Source organism: Mytilus galloprovincialis, chromosome 12, assembly GCF_965363235.1.
Source record: "Mytilus galloprovincialis chromosome 12, xbMytGall1.hap1.1, whole genome shotgun sequence".
NCBI lineage: Eukaryota > Metazoa > Mollusca > Bivalvia > Mytilida > Mytilidae > Mytilus > Mytilus galloprovincialis.
This window is the reverse complement of record NC_134849.1, coordinates 44,073,645-44,099,155: the sequence shown is the minus strand read 5'-3', so window position 1 is coordinate 44,099,155 and position 25,511 is coordinate 44,073,645. Positions and strand designations below refer to the sequence as shown.

At 32.6% G+C, this 25,511-nt stretch overlaps 1 protein-coding gene across 9 annotated transcripts in view; it reads right to left on the bottom strand.

The window, feature by feature from the left end:
- Positions 1-13,351: 13,351 nt before the first annotated feature.
- The window catches only part of LOC143053859 (ATP-dependent 6-phosphofructokinase-like), a 38,752-nt gene continuing 26,592 nt past the window's right edge, over positions 13,352-25,511 (bottom strand). For 4 of the 9 annotated variants that reach the window (XM_076226649.1, XM_076226653.1, XM_076226652.1 and 1 more), the window contains 8 exons: positions 25,246-25,316; positions 24,859-24,949; positions 21,126-21,278; positions 20,140-20,304; positions 19,108-19,172; positions 18,454-18,668; positions 17,707-17,812; positions 13,697-13,987 (listed from right to left, as the gene is read on the bottom strand). In XM_076226649.1, coding sequence (XP_076082764.1) covers positions 13,849-13,987; positions 17,707-17,812; positions 18,454-18,668; positions 19,108-19,172; positions 20,140-20,304; positions 21,126-21,278; positions 24,859-24,949; positions 25,246-25,316 — 1,005 coding nt within the window. In that variant the 3' untranslated portion in view covers positions 13,697-13,848. Of the gene's footprint in view, positions 13,631-13,696; positions 13,988-15,278; positions 15,553-17,706; positions 17,813-18,453; positions 18,669-19,107; positions 19,173-20,139; positions 20,305-21,125; positions 21,279-24,858; positions 24,950-25,245; positions 25,317-25,511 lie in introns of those variants that run through there. The other 5 variants (XM_076226650.1, XM_076226654.1, XM_076226656.1 and 2 more) reach the window with 2 other exon arrangements.

The following is a 25,511-nucleotide window of genomic DNA, read 5'->3' as shown; positions in this document are numbered from 1 at the left end:
TTGGTAGGGGTGTGCCATTTTTGCCTCAAAAAACGTACCCATTTTAATATAACATTCACTGAAATTCAGTACCTATAGTTATATAAATATTTAAGAAAGAATGACCTATACTTATATACAATATTTAAAATATGACCCATGCTTATATAAGCACTAACTCACCGGGGTTCATTTGGGAACTTATTTGAAAGCACTTTGTTTAAAAGGTGAAGTTTCAAAGGAATTGATTTAATTTAATATAATAATTGACTATTAATAATGTATGATTCTCAATAGCGTATTTATATATGATATGTAGATCATACCCCGAATCAATATATAGGTATCAAACGTAATAGTCCGAGATTACTCTGACGTCCAAAGGCTGTTTTGCCAGACAAGCTGGGGCCGTGGGACGACCACGTCCCACGGCCCCAGCTTGTCTGGCAAAACAGCCGTTGGACGTCAGAGTAAATCAGAGTAAATCTCGGACTACAAACGTAAATGCATTTTAATATAGGATGTCATTAAAAAGGAGGGTCATTTTTATATAAAATCTCGCAAAATTATGACCCATATTTTTGGCACATCCCCGTATACCCAATAATAGGAAGTTGACCCCCCGTGGTTCGAACCCTGCTTGTGTGGGTGCACTTGACTCCCATCTTATTTTACTAGGATTGTCAGTTTTCTTATCGAAGGTCATGGTTTTCTCAGAACGCTCCGGTTTACTCTACCAATAAAAACTGGCCGACACAAAATAACTCAAAAGTGATGCTTAAAAGTAGTGTTAAAACACCAATTAAATCAAATAGCTTCAGACTTTTGCTATAAGGCAGCAACCATTAGATTTTCTGGGGGGGGCTATGTTTTTTTTTTCTGTACAAACTTTTTTTTTCGCCTGTGGCGAAAAACAATCTATTTTTTTCGCGACAAGTCGAAAACAATTTTTTTCTTTCAATTTTAGCATTACATATAGTGGCAACTGAGGGTGAAACAAACAATTTTTTTTTCTCAGAATCAAAAACAAATTATTTTTTTCTCCAAAAACTGGAAACAAACTTTTTTTTCCAAAAAAAACCATAGCCCCCCCCCAGAAAATCAAATGGTTGCTGCCTAAGTACCTTATTCAATTTTTAGCTCACCTGGCCCGAAGGGCCAAGTGAGCTTTTCCCATCACTTGGCTTCCGTCGTCCGTCGTCTGTCGTCCGTCGTCGTCGTCGTCGTCGTCGTCGTCCGTCGTCGTTAACTTTTACAAAAATCTTCTCCTCTGAAACTACTGGGCCAAATTAATCCAAACTTGGCCACAATCATCATTGGGGTATCTAGTTTAAAAAATGTGTGGCGTGACCCGGCCAACCAACCAAGATGGCCGCCATGGCTAAAAATAGAACATAGGGGTAAAATGCAGTTTTTAGCTTATAACTCAAAAACCAAAGCATTTAGAGCAAATCTGACATGGAGTAAAATTGTTTATCAGGTCAAGATCTTTCTGCCCTCAAATTTTCAGATGAATCCGACAACCCATTGTTGGGTTGCTGCCCCTGAATTGGTAATTTTAGGGAATTTTTGCTGTTTTTAGCTCACCTGGCCCAAAGGGCCAAGTGAGCTTTTCCCATCACTTGGCGTCCGGCGTCCGTCGTCGTCGTCGTCGTCGTCCGTCGTCCGTCGTCGTCCGTCGTCGTTAACTTTTACAAAAATCTTCTCCTCTGAAACTACTGGGCCAAATTAAACCAAACTTGGCCACAATCATCATTGGGGTATTTAGTTTAAAAAATGTGTGGCGTGACCCGGCCAACCAACCAAGATGGCCGCCATGGCTAAAAATAGAACATAGAGGTAAAATGCAGTTTTTGGCTTATAACTCAAAAACCAAAGCATTTAGAGCAAATCTGACATGCGGAAAAAGTGTTTATCAGGTCAAGATCTACCTGTCCTGAAATTTTCAGATGAATCGGACAACCTGTTGTTGGGTTGCTGCCCCTGAATTGGTAATTTTAGGGAATTTTTGCTGTTTTTGGCTATTATCTTGAATATTATTATAGATAGAGATAAACTGTAAACAGCAATAATGTTCAGCAAAGTAAGATTTACAAATAAGTCAACATGACCAAAATGGTCAGTTGACCCCTTTAGGAGTTATTGACCTTTATAGTCAATTTTTAACCATTTTTCGTAAATCTTAGTAATCTTTTACAAAAATCTTCTCCTCTGAAACAACCGGGCCAAATTAATCCAAACTTGGCCACAATCATCTTTGGGATATGTAGTTTAAAAAATGTGTGGCAAGACCCGGCCAACCAACCAAGATGGCCGCCATGGCTAAAAATAGAACATAGGGGTAAAATGCAGTTTTTGGCTTATAACTCAAAAACCAAAGCATTTAGAGCAAATCTGACATGTGGTAAAAGTGTTTATCAGGTCAAGATCTATCTGTTCTGAAATTTTCAGATGAATCAGACAACCTGTTGTTGGGTTGCTGCCCCTGAATTGGTAATTTTAAGGAAATTTTGCTGTTTTTGGTTATTATCTTGAATATTATTATAGATAGAGATAAACTGTAAACAGCAATAATGTTCAGCAAAGTAAGATTTACAAATAAGTCAAAATGACCAAAAAGGTCAGTTGACCCCTGAAGGAGTTATTGCCCTTTATAGTCAATTTTTAACCATTTTTTCGTAAATCTTAGTAATCTTTTACAAAAATCTTTTCTCTGAAACTACTAGGCCAAATTAAACTAAACTTGGCCACAATCATCATAGGGGTAACTTGTTTAAAAAATGTGTGGCGTGACCCGGCCAACCAACCAAGATAGCCGCCATGGCTAAAAATAGAACATAGGGGTAAAATGCAGTTTTTGGCTTATAACTCAAAAACCAAAGCATTTAGAGCAAATCTGACAGAGTGTAAAATTGTTTATCAGGTCAAGATCTATCTGCCCTCAAATTTTCAGATGAATCCGACAACCCGTTGTTGGGTTGCTGCCCCTAAATTGGTAATTTTAAGGAAATTTTACTGTTTTTGGTTATTATCTTGAATATTATTATAGAAAGAGATAAACTGTGAACAGCAATAATGTTCAGCAAAGTAAGATTTACAAATAAGTGAACTTGACCGAAATGGTCAGTTGACCCCTTTAGGAGTTATTGCCCTTTACAGTCAATTTTTAACCATTTTTCGTAAATCTTAGTAATCTTTTACTAAAATCTTCTTCTCTGAAACTACTGGGCCAAATTAATCCAAACTTGGCCACAATCATCTTTGGGGTATCTAGTTTAAAAAATGTGTCCGGTGACCCGGCCATCCAACCAAGATGGCTGCCATGGCTAAAAATAAAACATAGGGGTAAAATGCAGTTTTTGGCTTATAACTCAAAAACCAAAGCATTTAGAGCAAATCTGACATGGGTTAAATTGTTTATCAGGTCAAAATCTATCTGCCCTGAAATTTTAGGATGAATCGGACAACCCGTTGTTGGGTTGCTACCCCTAAATTGGTAATTTTAAGGAAATTTTACTGTTTTGGGTTATTATCTTGAATATTATTATAGATAGAGATAAACTTTAAACAGCAGTAATGTACAGCAAAGTAAGATTTACAAATAAGTCAACATGACTGAAATGGTCAATTGACCCCCTAAGGAGTTATTGTCCTTTAAAGTCAATTTTTAACAATTTTCATAAAATTTGTAAATTTTTACAAACATTTTTTACTGAAACTACTGGGCCAAGTTCATTATAGATAGAGATAATTGTAAACAGCAAGAATGTTCAGTAAAGTAAGATGTACAAACACATTATCATCACCAAAACACAATTTTGTCATGAATCCATCTTCTTCCTTTGTTTAATATTCACATAGAACAAGGTGAGCGACACAGGCTCTTTAGAGCCTCTAGTTGGTTATTATCTTGAATATTATTATAGATAGAGATAAACTGTAAACAGCAATAATGTTCAGCAAAGTTAGATTTACAAATAAGTCAACATGACCAAAATGGTCAATTGACCCCTTTAGAAGTTATTGACCTTTATAGTCAATTTTTAACCATTTTTCGTAAATCTTAGAAATCTTTTACAAAAATCTTCTCCTCTGAAACTACTGTGCCAAATTAATCCAAACTTGGCCACAGTCATCTTTGGGGTATCTAGTTTAAAAAATGTGTGGTGTGACCCGGCCAACCAACCAAGATGGCCGCCATGGCTAAAAATAGAACATAGGGGTAAAATGCAGTTTTTGGCTTATAACTCAAAAATCAAAGCATTTAGAGCAAATCTGACGGGTTAAAAGTGTTTATCAGGTCAAGATCTATCTGTCCTGAAATTTTCAGATGAATCGGACAACCTGTTGTTGGGTTGCTGCCCCTGAATTGGTATTTTTAAGGAAATTTTGCTGTTTTTGGTTATTATGTTGAATATTATTATAGATAGAGATAAACTGTAAACAGCAATAATGTTCAGCAAAGTAAGATTTACAAATACCTCAATGCAAAGGAAATGGTCAGCTGACCTCTTTAGGAGTTATTGCCCTTTATAGTCAAATTTTAACCATTTTTTCGTAAATCTTAGTAATCTTTTACAAAAATCTTCTCCTCTGAAACTACTGGGCCAAATTAAACCAAACTTGGCCACAATTGTCATTGGGGTATCTAGTTTAAAAAATGTGTGGCGTGACCCGGCCAACCAACCAAGATGGCCGCCATGGCTAAAAATAGAATATAGGGGTAAAATGCAGTTTTTGGCTTATAACTCAAAAACCAAAGCATTTAGAGCAAATCTGACAAGTGGTAAAAGTGTTTATCAGGTCAAGATCTATCTGTTCTGAAATTTTCAGATGAATCAGACAACCTGTTGTTGGGTTGCTGCCCCTGAATTGGTAATTTTAAGGAAATTTTGCTGTTTCTGGTTATCTTGAATATTATTATAGAGAGAGATAAACTGTAAACAGCAATAATGTTCAGCAAAGTAAGATTTACAAAAAGTGAACTTGACCGAAATGGTCAGTTGACCCTTTTAGGAGTTATTGCCCTTTACAGTCAATTTTTAACCATTTTTCGTAAATCTTAGTAATCTTTTACTAAAATCTTCTTCTCTAAAACTACTGGGCCAAATTAATCCAAACTTGGCCACAATCATCTTTGGGGTATCTAGTTTAAAAAATGTGTCCAAGATGGCTGCCATGGCTAAAAATAAAACATAGGGGTAAAATGCAGTTTTTGGCTTATAACTCAAAAACCAAAGCATTTAGAGCAAATCTGATATGGGTTAAATTGTTTATCAGGTCAAAATCTATCTGCCCTGAAATTTTAGGATGAATCGGACAACCCGTTGTTGGGTTGCTGCCCCTAAATTGGTAATTTTAAGGAAATTTTACTGTTTTGGGTTATTATCTTGAATATTATTATAGATAGAGATAAACTTTAAACAGCAGTAATGTACAGCAAAGTAAGATTTACAAATAAGTCAACATGACTGAAATGGTCAATTGACCCCCTAAGGAGTTATTGTCCTTTAAAGTCAATTTTTAACAATTTTCATAAAATTTGTAAATTTTTACAAACATTTTTTACTGAAACTACTGGGCCAAGTTCATTATAGATAGAGATAATTGTAAACAGCAAGAATGTTCAGTAAAGTAAGATGTACAAACACATTATCATCACCAAAACACAATTTTGTCATGAATCCATCTTCTTCCTTTGTTTAATATTCACATAGAACAAGGTGAGCGACACAGGCTCTTTAGAGCCTCTAGTTGGTTATTACCTTGAATATTATTATAGATAGAGATAAACTGTAAGAAGCAATAATGTTCAGCATAGTTAGATATACAAATAAGTCAACATGACCGAAATGGTCAGTTGACCCCTTTAGGAGTTATTGCCCTTTATAGTCAATTTTTAACAATTTTTCGTAAATCTTAGTAATCTTTTACAAAAATCTTCTCCTCTGAAACTACTGGGCCAAATTATTCCAAACTTGGCCACAATCATCTTTTGGGTATCTAGTTTAAAAATTGTGTGGCTTGACCCGGTCAACCAACCAAGATGGCCACCACTGCTAAAAATAGAACATAGGGGTAAAATACAGTTTTTGGCTTTTAACTCAAAACCAAAGCATTTAGAGCAAATCTGACATGGAGTAAAATTGTTTATCAGGTCAAGATGTAACTGCCCTCAAATTTTCAGATGAATCCGACAACCCGTTTTTGGGTTGCTGCCCTGAACTGGTAATTTTAGGGAATTTTTGCTGTTTTTGGCTATTATCTTGAATATTATTATAGATAGAGATAAACTGTAAACAGCAATAATGTTCAGCAAAGTAAGATTTACAAATAAGTCAACATGACCAAAATGGTCAGTTGACCCCTTTAGGAGTTATTGCCCTTTATAGTCAATTTTTCGTAAATCTTAGTAATCTTTTACAAAAATCTTCTCCTCTGATACTACTGGGCCAAATTAGTCCAAACTTGGCCACAATCATATTTGGTGTATCTAGTTTAAAAAATGTGTGGCTTGACCCGGCCAACCAACCATGATAGCCGCCATGGCTAAAAATAGAACATAGGGGGTAAAATGCAGTTTTTGGCTTTTAACTCAAAAACCAAAGCATTTAGAGCAAATCTGACATGGAGTAAAATTGTTTATCAGGTCAACATCTATCTGCCCTGAAATTTTCAGATGAATCGGACATTCCGTTGTTGGGTTGCTGCCCCTGAATTGGTAACTTTAGGAAAATTTTGCTGTTTTTGGTTATTACCTTGAATATTATTATAGATAGAGATAAACTGTAAACTGCAATAATGTTCAGCATAGTAAGATTTACAAATAAGTCAACATGACCGAAATGGTCAGTTGACCCCTTTAGGAGTTATTGCCCTTTATAGTCAATTTTTAACAATTTTCATAAAACATTTTCCACTGAAACTACTGGACCAAGTTCAATATAGATAGAAATAATTGTTAGCAGCAAGAATGTTCAGTAAAGTAAGATGTACAAACACATCACCATCACCAAAACACAATTTTGTCATGAATCCATCTGTGTCCTTTGTTTAATATTCACAAAGACCAAGGTGAGCGACACAGGCTCTTTAGAGCCTCTAGTTCGTAAATCTTAGTAATCTTTTAGAAAAATCTTCTCCTCTGAAACTACTGGGCCAAATTTAACCAAACTTAGCCATAATCATCATTGGGGTATCTAGTTAAAAAATGTGTCCGGTAACTCGGCCAACCAACCAAGATGGCCGCCATGGCTAAAAATAGAACATGGGGGTAAAATGCAGTTTTTGGCTTATAACTCAAAAACCAAAGCATTAAGAGCAAATCTGACAGGAAGTAAAATTGTTGATCAGGTCACAATCTATCTGCCCTGGAATTTTCAGATGAATCAGATAATCGATTGTTAGGTTGCTGCCCCTGAATTGGTAATTTTGAGAAAGTTTTGCTGTTTTTTTGTTATTATCTTGAATATTATTATAGATAGAGATAAACTGTAAACAGCAATAATGTACAGCAAAGTAAGAACTAAAAATAAGTCAGTATGACCAAAATAGTCAATTGACCCCCTAAGGAGTTATTGCCCTTCAGTCAATTTTTAACAATTTTCTAAAATTTGAAGATTTTCAATAACATTTTCCACAGAAAGTACTGTTATAGATAGAGATAATTGTAAGCAGCAAGAATGTTTAGTAAAGTAAGATCTACAAACACATCACCATCACCAAAACACAATTTTGTCATGAATCCATCTATGTCCATTGTTTAATATTCACATAGACCGAGGTGAGCAACACAGGCTCTTTAGAGCCTCTAGTTTATATCAAAGTCTGATTTATTATAGACGGGTTCAGGTTCTAGTGAGTTTATTAAAAGGCTTTGTTTAAGAATGTCTTACAGTTTTCTGTTCCTAATCTAATCTAAATACTTTTTGTTTACTAATGCTTATTTTTCTTATCCCCATTCCAATGGGTTATGCTTCAGTTGGAAAATTGGCAAATTTTCAGTAAATATCTTTTTGCCTGCATTGTCAGATCTAATGGTTTACAGTTTGCACAGATGTCTTTTTGCAATGTCAGGTCTACTTGATATCTTTTCATATTGGCATGTTTGCTGGTTATTTTTTGCAATGTCAGATTTACTGGATATCTTTTTGCAATGTCAGATTTACTGGATATCTTTTTACATCGTCAGATTTACTGGATATCTTTTTGCATTGTCAGATTTACTGGATATCTTTTGGCATTGTCAGATTTACTGGATAGTTTTTCGCAATATCAGATTTACTGGATATCTTTTGGCATTGTTAGATTTACTGGATATCTTTTTGCAATGTCAGATTTACTGGATAGTTTTTCGCAATATCAGATTTACTGGATATCTTTTGGCAATGTCAGATTTACTGGATATCTTTTTGCAATGTCAGATTTACTGGATAGTTTTTTGCAATGTCAGATTTACTGGATATCTTTTTGCAATGTCAGATTTACTGGATAGTTTTTTGCAATGTCAGATTTACTGGATATCTTTTGGCATTGTCAGATTTACTGGATATCTTTTTGCAATGTCAGATTTACTGGATATCTTTTGGCAATGTCAGATTTACTGGATAGTTTTTTGCAATGTCAGATTTACTGGATATCTTTTTGCAATGTCAGATTTACTGGATATCTTTTTGCAATGTCAGATTTACTGGATATCTTTTTGCATTGTCAGATTTACTGGATATCTTTTTGCATTGTCAGATTTACTGGATAGTTTTTCGCAATGTCAGATTTACTGGATATCTTTTGCAATGTCAGATTTACTGGATAGTTTTTTGCAATGTCAGATTTACTGGATAGTTTTTTGCAATGTCAGATTTACTGGATATCTTTTGGCATTGTCAGATTTACTTGATATCTTTTTACATTGTCAGGTTAACTGGATATCTTTTGGCATTGTCAGATTTACTTGATATCTTTTGGCATTGTCAGATTTACTGGATATCTTTTTGCATTGTCAGATTTACTTGATATCTTTTGGCATTGTCAGGTCAAATGGTTAGAATTATGCAATCATGCTAATGGCTATTTTTGTTTGCATTGTCAGGTTTACTGGATTATTATTTTTAGTCAGGTTAACTGCACTGAATGGAATGAAACCAAACATGGCAGGAGTGTTCCTTGTGAGGTGCTGACCAAGTTATGTTATTATGAAGCTGATTCATTATCCAAGAAGGCCACCAGAGAGGGACTTATTTTAATGTAGGACCCTATAGCAATACATACAAATGTCTTCTTTTAGAGAACCACTGAATGGAACGAAATAAATGCTTCTTCTAGAGGAGCACAATGGAATAAAATCAAACATGATGTAAATATTCCTTTTGTGCTGCCGATGAAGTGTTGCTTCTTTGTTGCCAATTTACTGTTCAGGATTTTTTTTATCAAAATACGGGGCCAATATCAAACTATGTTTGGCCTCAATTATTATCGGGGTATATGTTATGATTTTAATCTATGTTTACATGATTTCCAAAACCAATATTGAATCAGGTGAGCAAAACAGGCTCTTGAAGCCTCTAGATTTTTCTATTGTCTCTGCAGTATGGTTAATATGATTGGACCGTTACAGACCATTTCTTATAAATTGTTCAAAATAAACAACCAAGAAAATAAAATGAATTTTTATTGTTTAAAGCTGGAAAAATCAACATCAATAACAACATGACAGTGGTAAACATACCAATGTATATATGGAGGTAAAAATCTACTGGAGCTATTCCATTAAAATGCACGAGGGATGGCAGTGGGAGTGGAAGTTTTTGGTTTTAGATGTAGGTTGAGGGTCAAATTGATAAGTATTTTGGTTGATAAAATAAGTGAAAATTGCTGGGAAAATTTCTTTTTGAACATGGGTCGAGTCAATCTATTGATCAAATATTTTGATTGTTAATTAGGTGTGTATTGAAAGTCCCTTCCTGCCCTACCACACACAAATAAATGGAATAACCCCTTAGCTTATGTATATCTATCATTCCTAGTATTTATCACATACATGTACATTTTAAATAATTTCTGCAAATTGTGTACATCTTCTTTTTTAATCAAATGGTCTAATCAGGCTGGGAAGCACAATTATTACTTAACGCTAAAACTAACTTTGGTTAATTCTTTTCTCTATCTAGGAAATAAAATGGCACAAATTGCTGTTTGTTTTTTTGTTTTGCTCAGAAATAAACAGCATGGATTAATAGCTAATTCTACATCTTTCTAATAGTATGGCAAAATAATAAGTTTCACCAAAAAGAAGCTTATTATTTAATTGTAACAGTGTCCACGGCTCTTACATTTTACCAAAGAAATTAAGCATTCTTTACAGCTGGAAGTTCAGTACCCTGGTCTTTATAAATAAAAATGCCTTTCTTAGGGAGCTACCATTTGATTTTTATGGGGGGGGGGGGCTAGGATGAAATTTGAAAAAAATAGGCAGGACAGGAGTTTTGAGTAAAAAAAAAAGGCAGGATGAGCAACTTGGTAAAAAAAAAAGGCAGGATGACAATTTGAGTAAAAAAAGTCAGGATAAACTAGTAAAAAAAAAGCCAGGACCGAATAGAGTAAAAAATAAAAATGCAGGACAGAGATTACAACTAAAAAAAAAAGCAGGAAAATTTTTCATCCTAGCCCCCCCCCATAAAAATCAAATGGTAGCTCCCTTATAACTAGAATATAACAAATGAAACTTATCAACTATTGATGAAGTATATGTTTAAATAAAACAAGTAAGCTAGTTGTAAATTTTTCAAATGAAATAATTAAATATACTGGCAAGGATTTGAAATCAGTTGTGAGATAAATAACCATTAAATTAAAATGATGTACAGGGAAGACAAATCTAAGCGAACAATAAATAAAAACCAATATAATACAATGAATTTATCAAATTATGATGGCAAATAAAAAGAAAAAAAAGACAGCTATTAAAATTCCAAAGGGTTGTAAACTGTTCTATAAATGTTTTTTTAATTGATGAAGTTATACATTAACTTGTTTACAATTATGTAAATATAAGAAATCTCCATAATATGTATAAAGAATATGAATAATAGAAAGCAAAGAGTATACATCAAAGAAACAGTAACTATATTTGACAGTCTGAGAAACCATATGATATGGTTATTAAAGTGAATGCTAAGAATTTTGTAAGATAAGGGAAAATAATAAAGGGAAGTAATGAAAAACACAAGGATCAAGTGCCCAAGTACCTCATCTTTTGAATAGAATTTCAGATATCTGTACATATATATCATTTTAACATTAATGCTAATTATGCAGAAACAAAAACAATTATTCAATACAAAAAACACAAATTAAAATAATAACCATATCGGTGGATATGGATGGCACTCATATATTAGTTATTTAGGATTTCCACTAAAAAATTTAACTGTTTGGACCATGCCCTCTCAAATAAAATATTCAGACAGCAATTTCAAAAATAATCATGTGACTAACAAAATATTTTTAAGCAAAAAAGGAGTCCTAGCCAATTGCTATGTTGTGGTCATTCAGCTAGGAAACATCTTATCCATTGATAGATCAATATATACCAATACATGCATTAATGGGTCTGTTTCAGAAAATATAAATCTGCTGCAACATTTTTTTTAAATAGATAATAACAAAATGTACACAACCTTCAGATATCTATACTGACAATACACATATCAATTAACAAACAACAATGATCAAGAACAGTATACCCTTAACTAGTAGCACTCAGATATTACTATCACAAAATGTATCACATATTTATGAGCTGCTTCCTCTAGAAACCAACCTTATGCAAATGCATCTATTTGGGTTGAAAAAATCTCTATGAAAAGTATGTAGTGGGTCTCATTGGGGTCTAAGTGTGACGCGGGATTGCCGATTTTTTGTAAGCATTACAGGTGAAAGTCAAATAATTGTGTTGTGGAAATGAGGTCTAGCGGGACCCGGGAAATGACAAAAAAATGAGAATTGTTTACGTACATAGTGTAAGCGGGATACAGGAATCTGACAAAACAGTAAGCGGGATATGGGATCGGAACCCCCCAATGAGACCCCTATGTAACAGTTTGAACATGTAGTTCATATGAGAACTACAAAACAGACCAATATTCATCTTTGTATCTTATTTAAGGAATGACTAATATTTTTTCTGTCTATGAAGAAATAACATAAAAAATTTGGTGCACACTGAATAACGCGCATAGCGGTTTATTTAACAGTGTGAACCACATTTTTTATGTTATTTCGAATCGACAGAAAAAATATTAGTCATTTCTTATAATTTAATTCTAAATTTCATTTTTAACCGTAGAACACCATGAAAAAACGTTGATAACGTCACGGTCACATGACTAAATTATGTCTATGGTCTGATAACAAAATAACGTCAGCCAATCAGAAGACGCGTTACATCCAAAATTAAATTATATTTGAACGTTCCAAAATCGATCAAAGTATAGGTCTATTTTCATCTAACACAGCTTATATGTTATTGCAAATGGTTAAGGGTGTTTCTATTTGCTAAATATAGTCTTCATCTGTCCTCAAATAAAATTTTATGCTGATTGTTAAAGAAGCTACTATACTCTTATTATTCGTTATAAAACTAATATAAAAGAAATGCTAGATTTTTGTCCGAAAAAATTTTAACACTGAAATCTTTTTCTGAACAACTTCTGAAAAATCTTAATAGAATTAATAATTTTTAGGAAAATGAGGTCAACAGAGGAAAGACCTTTGTGACAAAGTAAAATCTTAAAATATTCAATAATTGTTTTTCGCAATTGAATAGACTAGAAACTTAAATGGACCCTTAAAAGCTATTTCACAATTAATGTTTTGTCAAAACTGCTTTACTTACCTCTGAAAACATAAGGTTAATCAATACATCAATGGCCAGGGTAAAATATAAAATAATATAAAAAAACAATACTTGTATAACTGATTTGAACAAAATAATGCTGCTTATTCACTATGAAGATTATAGAATGGTGAATGGAAAGGGGGAATGTGTCAGACAGCAACCAGACCAAAGAGCAGAAAACAGCAGAATGCCACCTACAGGTCTTTACCAAAATGAGAAAATCCAGCTGGCAGCACTCAACAAAATTACAGCTTGTAAAAGCATCAACCATTATCTGAGGGGTTGAATTTAGAACTTTACTGAAAGTAATTTTTACAAATGATTTTTTTCAAAAATGCAAATAGTTCCTGATGAAGGTTTTAGGCAGTGCCTAAGGAACAAAAATCAAAGCTCGTTAGTGCTGGTTTTCAGAAAATGAAATATTCTAAAAAAAACTTATCAAAAAGGTTCATTGACACTTCCGTTTTCAATCATTGAGTCATGGCTTTATAGGTTTTCTTTACTTAACATAAAAAATATATTCTGATGTATTTAAGGCCAATTGTTTACCTATCATCATGAACAGAGCACTATTTATCAGGATATAGACACTAGACACGCTTGTAGATAAAAGTCTATTATGCATTATCATCGTCCTCAAAGTCCACTTTACTAAGAATTGCATCAGCTCGATAAGCCTCATTGGAGTGTTTAGCCATTATTCTAAGTAATGGTCGCACTAAACTTAGCCACCATTGTTGTTTTGGTAATCTTTTTCTGAAATTCAAACAAAACTATACTACATAGAAAAAACAAACAGATATTTTATCTGGTATGAAATAAATAAAACAACTACCATCAGATCATAGTTCAAGAAAATAACATATTTCAAATAGTTTTTTGGTCATTGGATGTTAAAAACTTCAATTCTTCAACATAAGCATGAACAAAGCACTATTTATCACAATAAAGAGACGTTTGTAGATAAAAATCTATTATGCATTATCATCATCTTCTAAATCCACGTTAGTAAGAATTGCATCAGCTCGATACGTTTCATTGGAGTGTTTTGTCATTATTCTAAGTAATGGTCGCACTAAACTTAGCCACCATTGTTGTTTTGGTAACCTCTTTCTGAAATTCAAACAAAACTATACAACATAATTATTTAAAAAACAAGAGATTTTTTCCACTGTATTTTGTTGCTTTTAATGACAGATAAATATGAAACATCTGTCTGTCATTAATTATTTCATGGTCTATTGCCATGGGGGATGTTTAAAACTTGAAACAAATGTGATTAAGTAAAACCATTAACAGATTTACAAGTATGTAAAGTTGTAAAATACAAGAAAAATTGCACTTGTGAAGAAAAAAAATAATAATGTGTTTCACACGGAAAGCTTATTTAAAAAAAACCACTTTACACACCAGTTTCATGGAAAATTTCTTAATTTTTTTGTTTTTATGTTAAAAATAAATCCAACAGTTTAAAAAAACAAAAAAAAAACAAAGTTGTGTGTTGTCTTAATATCCTAAGAAAAATTTTATCAGTCATTTTCTATAAGTTGCAGATTAAAAAAAGTTTGCAGCTCACAAATCAGAAGTGATCCCTATGTATTGTACACTTCATACACTTTGAAGCAGACCACAGAATAATACATTGTATTTGCAGACAACATAATATAAATTACACATTGTATTGGCACATATAGGTCAATATGCTTTCATTAAATACATAACAAACCAATCTAACAAACAACTAAAAATTAACAAAAGTTCAACAAAGGTGAGAATTCTAAATATTAGACATGTTAGAAGACTTAGAGAATTGTGTTAAAATAGTGTATAAATATCACCTTGTTCCTGTGAAGCAACAGACATCAAGCATCATGCAATAAAGCTTATAGATACATGCAACATGCAAGGTGTAAGAGTAGGATAAAGTTCTACAGTGGGACTGTGGGATGATAAGGTTTTTATAATACAATAAAACCTATTTTTAGAAAATCAAAATATAACAAATGTGTATGTTGAAATACATGTACTTGCACCAAACAATTGAGACATAAGTTTCCCTATCAGAATAGTCTCTCAATTTCACACAAAAGTTCTGAGTGTAATTTCCTTTTGAATTTTGAATTTTTAAAAAACAACAGAAGAACAAAGCAGGAAATTGTAATTATTTAAAACAAAAAACACACTACAATATAACAACCTGGTAAATTTAACTTAATTTTAATGGTTTTTCTTTAATATTTGTTCCTCTAACTTTAAATGTTCTGAGACAACAACAGCACCATCCTATCATTAAATACAAAGGGAAATAATCTTCTCAACAAAATAACATCTAAGAAAATTTCACTAAATATAAATGAAAAAAAAAACCAATAAATAAACTAAAATGAGACAATTGGTACACTAAGGAATAATAAAAGTAAAAAAATCTCAAGACTTTTAGATTTGGAATATTTGTAAGTATGAAATCACACTTATCAGGGTGAGATTCTATAAATAGTTCTCGTTCTATAAATAGTTCTTTCTATAAATAGCACAAGCATTAAGCATTGTCTTCATCTTCCACTTCGTCAACGCCAAGGGGAACTCCCTCTGTCTGATATGCAACTTCTGAGTGCTTAGCAAGAATTCTAAGTAATGGCCGAAGCCTTAACCACCATTGATCATGTTGTATCCTCTTGCTGAAAATTATAAAATTGTCTTGGTTACAGAAGTTGTTAGATACTGTGGATTCATTTATTTTCGTTGGTACCAATTTTCGTGGATTCCAGTAAACTTACATGTTCATGGATATCTGATTTCGTGATTTTATGAACGCCTGCATACAAACCTATAGAAAATTTGTCTTTCGTTGAACATTAAAATTCATGGTTCACCTGTAAGCCCGATATCCATGAAAATTGGTAACCAATAAATAATAATGAATCCACAGTTTAGTTTCTACTCTAGAAATTGTCTACCTTTTTTCCTTATAAAGACCATGGCTCATCTGAGAAACAGAACACTGTCCAACAAAGCACATACAAAACTTGCATGCTCATTGTTAGAAATTCACAGTTAATAATTTTTCTAATTTTCAATAAACCAAGGTTCAATTTCCTTCAGGCATAGTTTATCTTATTAACTGCTTTTAAGGCATGTAAATTTTAGACCTTCTAGCTTTGCTTTTCTCATTACAAATTGGTATCATTTTTGGGGGGAGGTGATCCAAATTTGTGGCTCTAGGTGTTCCTGAAGAAGGCTAGCTATAGTCAAGACAAATGCTCAGCATTTAAAAAAAAAAAATCTTAACAAATGTATAAATTATTTTACACACAAATCTTAAAGGAACCTACAGACCCAGATTAATAAGATTAAATCAAATGACAACAATTGTCAAGGAATTTTTGAATAAATAGTTTTAAGATATCTTTGTATAATAACTATTAGGCAGTGATCTTAAAACTCATTCGCCATTCGGTCATAACTAGCAGATGAGGAGCTACATTTATAATACAAAGGTGAATAGATATATTTACGGTTGAAAGGGAAAGACTTATTACACATGGATAGTATTAGACAGTTGGTGCTTTCAATGCAACAGCTTGCCCCATTTAAAGCTTGTAAGTAAGAATTAAATTAGTAGTTGTTTGTCTAGCTTCTGTCAAGCTTTAGCGATAATCTTTATCATTTCAGTTGTACCCTTACAAACTGAACAAGGGCTTTTAATTCTTAGAAGTTTAAACATTTCTGTAAATTCAGACACAGCTGGTTGATAAAAAATCCAGATAACATGCGATTTCAGGAATTGATTCATGAAACTATTTAATGCAAATGAAAGGCTTTTATCTTCTGTTTTTTTCTAAACCTATCTTGGTGCAAATTTTACAATGATAAAAACATTTCTGAGTTTACAGTAAATTAATTCTGAAAATGTACTTTTTACATATGTTCTTCATATAGGTATGAGTGCCGCTGAGAAGAAAGATATAGCATTTATACTAAAGATCTGTCTATGTTTAAGCATTTTGTTTTATATAAAGAGAAAAATTAGTATGCATAGTCAAGAGATAAATAAAAAGTATGCATTTTAAAGAGATATATAAATAAAGAATAATCCCATTTGACTACATGTGTTAGTTTCAGTTTCCAGGAGTTGTCTCCCTTTTAGGAAATATTTTTTACCCACCAATTTTGAAATAAAATCAAATATCAAAGATAATTGTTCAATGAAAAGGAATTTACCCATGTAGACACAAAAACAACAAGAAACTTTATCATGACTTCACTTAAATGTTGAACTTTGAACTATCAAAATGTAAACACCGCAAACCCATTCCTGTATATGCAAATAAGTTTATAATGAAACATTCATGGAAAATTTAATATATACATACAACCAGACCAGTTTATTTTAGTATAAATAACCCTTTTTGAAGATTGAAATATATCTCAACTTTGATTCAAGTATTTATCTCAACAGCTTCTGAAGCTTATTAAACAAACAATTTGAGATTATGTTGAAAATTCTAGAAATAAGTAGTTATATTTTCGTGCATTTCACATTTCTACTGTTGATACACAGATACATGTACAGATGAACAACAACCAAAGAAAAAAGTCTAAGTTGTTTTAAATTTTTTTTATAAATAAAACATTTAAAACTTCAAAAAAACTTATAAATAAAATAACTGTTTAACAAGTCAAATTCCTACAAAACAAAGTTTCAAGGTCATATCTAGAGTGAAAATAAGGCTAGACTTTGACATTAAACATAACAATTTTGTAAAATAAAAAAAAATCACCTTCTATTGACTGATTTGTGCAGTTTTAATATATGTAGCCATGTTACTTACTCAAAATCTGTGATTTCTCTGAGTTCTTCTAATGGAGTAAATAACAGTTGTCTTCTACACATACCCAAGAGTACGGCAGAATCTTTCGTACAGGATTTTATTTTTCCTACAAAAGATTGTCAAAATGACAAATTTTATTCATATTCTCTTTATTCTTATCCTGAAATTACAATTTTTTTTTATCTAAATTTTAAATCATTATTCAAAATCATTTATCATTATTATGATTATGGGTAAACTACTAAAACTAAATGGAGAATGTGTCCTTTGAATGTGTCTACGGGACATAGATGATACCTAAACTTGCATGTAAGGTTATAAAGGGATATAATTCAAGAACTGTACAAGTGTCGCCACTCAAATTAAAAAAATGATAAGAGTTTTGTAGTTTGAACACTGTGTTTAAGTTTCATAACATTTGGTTGAGGCAAACTTATGTTAGAGAATGGAAATAAAAAATTCAGCAATATTTTAATTTGTAAAGGGTCATAACTCTAGAACAGTAAAAATTATGCCAACCAAATTGAAACATGATCTATGTTTTCTTGAAATAACATTGTGTATAAGTTTTAAAACATATGCTTAATGCACAATCCTATGAAAAACAGTACCCAAGAAAATAGAATATGTCCTCAAAAATAAAGGTAGCAATACAAATACAAAAGGAACTCTATACAGTTCCAAGCAATGAATTACAAGACAAGATACCAAAAACATAAATATCAAAGCACATCTTATAAAACAAACCGTCTTCTGTGGTATTTTCTTCAACTTTAGTGATCATATAATCTACTGCCTTGGAAGCCATCTTTGTTCCGTAATTTCTATCGAATGGCGATGGTACACCACCTTGTTGCATATGTCCCAATACATTCTTACGACAAGTAAACGATCCTTTACCCTCCTCAGAAAACATCTGATGGATAAAATCTGTTGTGTAGTTGGCATTTGCGTTTTCATTTCTTAAAAAATAATGAAAATATTGTAAATTCATAATCCATAGCTGGTAATCTACACAAGCAGAACATCAGTTCTGCAAGATATCGGTAATAAAAAAAAATTGTTATTCTTTTTCCGTCTGAACTGAATGTGTTTTGTGCGGCTTACACAATGATAGAAGTTGATAGACATCTTAATTAATCTAAAAACTGTGTTGTTTATTATTTAACGTGTGATCGGATCAGTTCTGAATGAGGACATCATGAATGCTTGATTGGAAGTGCTATTTGACATAAACTCCACATCTCCTTGTAATCATATTTTACATTTCATTTCTTTTTCTATACTGTAAAACATTGTTTGAAGAACTATTTCCAAACACATTTATATAAAAATGGCCAGGCCCTTCAAATGAAATTTATAATATATTTCCAAAGTCAGGTTTAGAAATATAATACTAACCTTAAAATTAATCCTCTTTGCACACCAAGTTGAATAATTTTATTTTTCAAATGGATGACATCATCCTGTTTAAAAAGAGAAAAAGATAGATTAAAGTTAATAACCTAATTGTGGATCTAAATTATATAGATCTACAATATTCAATTACTCAAGAGGTTTTTCTTTGAATAGTTTTTTCTTTGTTTAGTTGTATGTTGCTTCCAAAAAGTCAGGCGCCTGTAATCCCGTGGTTGTTGTTCCTTTCTGTTGGCCATTTCTTTTTAATAATTATCTTATCAGGAATCTGGCTATTTGTTTTCATTTTTTTTCCAAACATTGTCATGATGGAGACTTTTATAGGTGGCTATACAGTATTGGTTTTCTAGCTGAAAGCTGCCATCCCTGTAGCCAAGGGGGGGGGGGGGGGGGGGTTCAGACGAACCCCACCTTGAAAACAAATAAACACTGTTAAAGTCAACGTTTTGTTCGAATTGTGACTTAAAGTCGAGTTTGTGAGTCCAAATACCCCCCCCCCCCCTCTTGGAAATTCCTGGCTGCAGTCTGTTTACACTCCGCAATGGGAAAACCAATACCATATAGCTACTTATAAAAATCTCCAATTTCGGTTTGACATGAAAATACAGACATTGTGTTACATAATTTGGGATTTTGTTTTTTACAAGCTCGTAGAGAAGATCTTGTGTGCTGGAAGAGTTTCTTTTCTATTATTCTCTCATCATCTGTTTTGCCAGTGTGAATGTATGACAATTTTTGCTGGTTGATAGGGCTTAAATTAATATATTGTTTGTTTCCCCAATCCCTACCCTGCCAAGCCAGGTGTTAGTAGGTAGGTAGGGAAAAAATTTTGTTTTTTCCACAAAGCTGGAACAATATAAAATCAGAAATGAATAAAATAATATAAGTCTTAGATTTGACAATAAAATTTTATGAGTATTACTGTTTTTGCAGGGTCGGTGGGGATTGGGGAAACAAACAATATTTTGATTTTAAAAGGCCTAGAAGATTTTGTGTGGTAGAAAGTAAACTATTTACCCTTAAATTAGTTATATTAAATGGATCTTCATATATATAGGCTGCATCAGCTCCTCCTGCTAGACCAGCCATGGTTGCTAGGTAACCACAATATCCTCCCATGACCTCCACAATAAATACTCGTCTTTTAGTTCCAGTAGCTGATTGTTTGATTCTATCACAGATCTAAAATATCAAAAAAGAAAGCATCTGTCAAAACATAAGGTCAAAATATAAGAGAAGAAACAGAGTTTGGTCAGATGATATAAAAAAAAAAAAACAATTTTAATGACAAAAAAATTTTGCTTGTGTACAAAGGTGGATCCAGGCCCCCCCCCCTTTCGTCGGAAAAATTTGGTTGCTTATATAGGGAATCAGTGAAGCGTGACTGGAGCGGGCCCTCCTTAGGTCAGTCAGCAGGCCCCCCCTTACTAGAAGTTCTGGATCCGCCACTGGTGTATCAATGAAAAGCTCATTGGTCTCATTACTATTAATGCTTTCAACAAACCATTTGTCTTTGGGGATAATTTCATGCACTTTACAAGGTCATCAAATAAGCTGAAATAACTTCAGCAGTAAAATTTCCATGTTTTCAAAACATCAGTCTATGATTAAATAATCAATAGCCCATATACTTCAATCTCTGTTACATTGTAACATCTACTACAATTCTCAGATAACATGCTATATTGGCCCAAAGAATTAAGGCTGTACTTGAGATATGCTGTTTAATACTAATGTCTGCTTTTCATTATGTTTTATTTTGTATCTTCTGTAGACTGTCCTTAATAAATAGTTAATCAAAACAGCTATTTTATTTAATACTGAAACAGGAGTCGGTTTCACAAAAAACAAATGACTAAGATTGATTGTAACTTGTATACTGAATTGTTTATGATTTACGACCAATCTAAGTCAAAATTTTTTTTGTGAAACCAACTCCAGGCCTCAGGCCCCACCACCCCAACAAATCTGTAGTCAATCCTCATTATTGTATCTATACTTACGTCTGCTATTTCATTTAATGCTGTATCTGCACCTAGACTGAAATCTGTCCCCGGTACATTGTTGCTGATAGTACAAGGAATGACCACCATTGGTATACAGAAAGCATCATACTTTGATCTGGCCTCTGTCATCTGAAGGGCACTGTGGTAGGCCTGTAAAAGTCATAAAACTGTTTGTATAAAGTATAAGCTGTCAAGACAAATATATGGAAGTTAAGTATAAAAGAGTAAGAAAGAAGGCATTACTATGTATGCTAGTAAGTTATCCAATACCCGAGTCCTATTAAAACCAGAAAAAAATAAGTAATCTTTAAATTTTCATACATGTGTTCAAGAGAGGTTTATTCCTGTCAATATCTTCAGGTTGCACTTTGTAAATACAGCTGTTGCTCAAAACACGCCTCTTTTGGGGAGAAATTGAATATTCATAGAAAATTAATTTTGTTTACATACTGGTTCCCAGTTATGCTCTCTGTGTTCCATACCGCAGAGACAGAACTTGGGAATGTTACCAGTAAATAAACACGTGCATATTGTTTACATTGAAATCTGTGGTAACCTTTCATTAGAGGTAGGGGTAGTTAAGAAAATTAGTGTAAGTTTAAACTCTGAGAAGTTCAGGGCATATAAACGTTGAAAATATGCCGCACAGCCCTATATTTTGACCTTTGAATATTTCAATGAACTTTCAATTCTAGGATAAGATTTTTTTCAAAACTTCATAGTAAAAGTGGTACAGTATTAGCCGTAAAAGGAGTTCCTATGGGAAATTGCATTGTCAATATTTACAGAAATACAACCTTAAAAGAACTAACATTGATTTCAACAAATTCAACACATAATCCACAAAACCTTATCATTATTGAAATTCTTCCTTTGAACAGTTCATATTTTAGTGCAATTAACTTTTTCTCTCCATTTCTCCCATAACTTCCATTCAGAAGATACTGTGAAAACTGATTTTCAAGGAAAACAGTGCAAAACAAGAAATACAATAAAAGGAAACAGCATACTGTGGTTTTATTATTATTCGTTGGATACTAATTTTTCATGAATTTCGTGGGTAAAGGTGAACCTTGGTATGTCCAACAAATAAAACCAGATGCTCTGCAGGGCGCAGCTTTATACGACAGCAGAGGTTGAACCCTGAATGGTTGGGGCAAGTATGGACACAACATTTAAGCTGGATTCAGCTCTAAATTTGGATTGTGATTAAATAGTTGACACAGCATAGGTTTCTGACACAATGAATGTGGTATAATGAACTTAAAATATTTTTTTTGCCTTTGAGCAATTCACTATGCTGTTGAATATTAATCCTCTCAAAAAAATGTTTGAAGAAATTTTCTGAAATCTGAAATGAGAAAAATATTTGCTATTGCACAATACTGTGCAATTGAAGATTTCTTGCTATTGCGCACTACTGTGCAATTGAAAATTTCTTGCTATTGCACAATACTGTGCTATTGAAGATTTCTTGCTATTGCTGAATACTGTGCAATTGAAAATTTCTTGCTATTGCACAATACTTATATAATAATTTTGGATCCTGATTTGAACCAACTTGAAAACTGGGCCCATAATCAAAAATCTAAATACATGTTTCGATTCAGCATATCAAAAAAGCTCAAGAATTCAATTTTTGTTAAAATCAAACTTAGTTTAATTTTGGACCCTTTGGACTTTAATGTAGACCAATTTGAAAACGGGACCAACAATTAAGAATCTACATACACAGTTAGATTTGGCATATCAAAGAACCCCGATTATTCAATTTTTGATGAAATCAAACAAAGTTTAATTTTGGACCCCGATTTGAACCAACTTGAAAACTGGGCCAATAATCAAAAATCTAAGTACATTTTTAGATTCAGCATATCAAAGAACCCCAAGGATTCAATTTTTGTTAAAATCAAACTAAGTTTAATTTTGAACCCTTTGGACCTTAATGTAGACCAATTTGAAAATGGGACCAAAAAATAAGAATCTACATATACAGTTAGATTCGGCATATCAAAGAACCCCAAATATTCAATTTTTGATGAAATCAAACAAAGTTCAATTTTTGGGCCCCTTATTCCTAAACTGTTGGGACCAAAACTTCCAAAATCAAACCCAACCTTCCTTTTATGGTCATAAACCTTGTGTTTAAATTTCATAGATTTCTATTTACTTATACTAAAGTTAGGCCACGGTTTTTTAATTAGTTGGTTTACGGATTTTTCGCATAAAAAAGTCGGGTCGGTCGGTCGGAAAAAAAAAGAAAAAAAATATCTTTCAAAACAGAAAAAATATGCAAAATAAAATATATATTTCACCTTACTAACAAAATGTTGGTCTTATATGCTGTTTTGTCATCATTTCTTAACATTAAGTTCGTTGAAATATTATTGATCAGTGATCATGAACATCGCATGACATCGTTTAATAATTTCCTGTAAAAAAGGGGGGTTGCACGGACAAAGACGAAATTAAATCGTCATTTCACAAACAAGAAAAACAGATTCGTGTAGCTCTCAATCAATTCCAGAAAACTTGGTGAATAATGATCTTCAAGCACAAAAACTGATAAAGAAAAAAATATAAAAACGTCGTACAAAAATAAGTTTCAACACACGTGTCGAAAAACGTAATAGACTCGTCCACTGGAAAAACGACAATATCGGGTTAATCAGTTGTCATGCAATCCGGTTTTTATCCCAATGATCGATATTTTTTGTTATCTATGAAACATGAAAATTTCAAATGATTTGTTAATATTCAGTACTTTAATTGATGTATTCCACCTGTCCACATTTGGACAAGTCTATTTCTCTGAGATGATGCATCTTACGGACTGATGACAAATAAGGGAAACGAACTTATTTTGTAAGTGGTTTTAAACACAGGTTTCGTTCCACAAAATTATTTGCGCAAAAGACATTTCAAGGTCAGTTATAATTGATTTGTCTATTTTTAGAAACGTAAATTATTTTTCACAACAGAAAGGGTTACAGTCAACTTTGTTAATGATTAATGCATTTCATTTCATAATAAAGAAAAATTTAATTATTTTTCAGGGATAATGCATTTAAAAGGGTCGGCGGGAATAAAAAAGCATGAAAAGTCAATTTTATTTTTATTCTGAAAATCAGCAAAATCAGGTCGGCGGATCCGTAAACCAACAAATAAAAAAACCGTCGCCTTATGGTGCAAAAACCAAGAATAATGCTTATTTGGGCCCCTTTTTGGCCCCTAATTCCTAAACTGTTGGAACCTCAACTCCCAAAATCAATCCCAACCTTCCTTTTGTGGTTATAAACCTTGTATTTAAATTTCATTGATTTCTAATTACTTATACTAAAGTTATTGTGCGAAAACCAAGAATAATGCTTATTTGGGCCCTTTTTTGGCCCCTAATTCCTAAACTGTTGGAACCAAAACTCCCAAAATCAATCCCAACCTTCCTTTTGTGGTCATAAACCTTGTGTTAAAATTTCATAGATTTCTGTTCACTTTTACTAAAGTTAGAGTGCGAAAACTAAAAGTATTCTGACGACGACGCAGACGACGACGCCAACGTGATACCAATATAGGACCAAAATTTTTTCAATTTTTGCGTTCGTATAAAAAAATCTTTAGATTTTGTATGCACACTTTGGCAAAACCCTGAAACTTAATACAATGTATCCACAAACATGTAATTTTTCCTTAATAAAAAAAAAACCCCAATGAATTCACACATGCTTTTTACCTCAAATCCTCCAATGATAAGAAGACCACTGATATCATGTTCCTTTAATTTTTCTGCAACTTTGTCTAACCCATATCTTGCAGCAGTACATCTATCAAATACAAAAAATATCAAAATTGTTAAAAAATAAGTATCATTTTAACATAAGATAATAAATTCAATAATTGACTAACTTTTGAAAAAGATAACCCAAAAAAAAGCACAAAAGCTAAAAGGCTTCAAAAAAAGGTTTGTTTGAGGCACAAATCCTTTAAAAAATGTTAACATAAAAAGTAGTAAGAAAATGATGACTGCCACATCATTGATTCTGCAAAGTTGAAAGTGATGTGTCTTTGTTGTAAAAGCTTATTAAATATGTTTTACAAAAGTTATCAGGTGATTACTCACTTTTTGGTTCCTAACAGTGATCCACCTTGACAAGTCCATCCATGTACATCTGTCCAACCAATTGGTTTTACCTATAAACAATAAATATTTCCCGATAATTTCCTAAATCTGATATTTTTTGGTCAATTGGTAACATCACATGTTTTAAAGATGTAGAATGTATAACTTTTGTAATTCACTGACTTTTTCGAATACCGTCTTTTGGTATATATAGTGCACATTTGTGTATAGTGGGGACCTTTGTGGTCCAAGAAACGAGAGAGAAA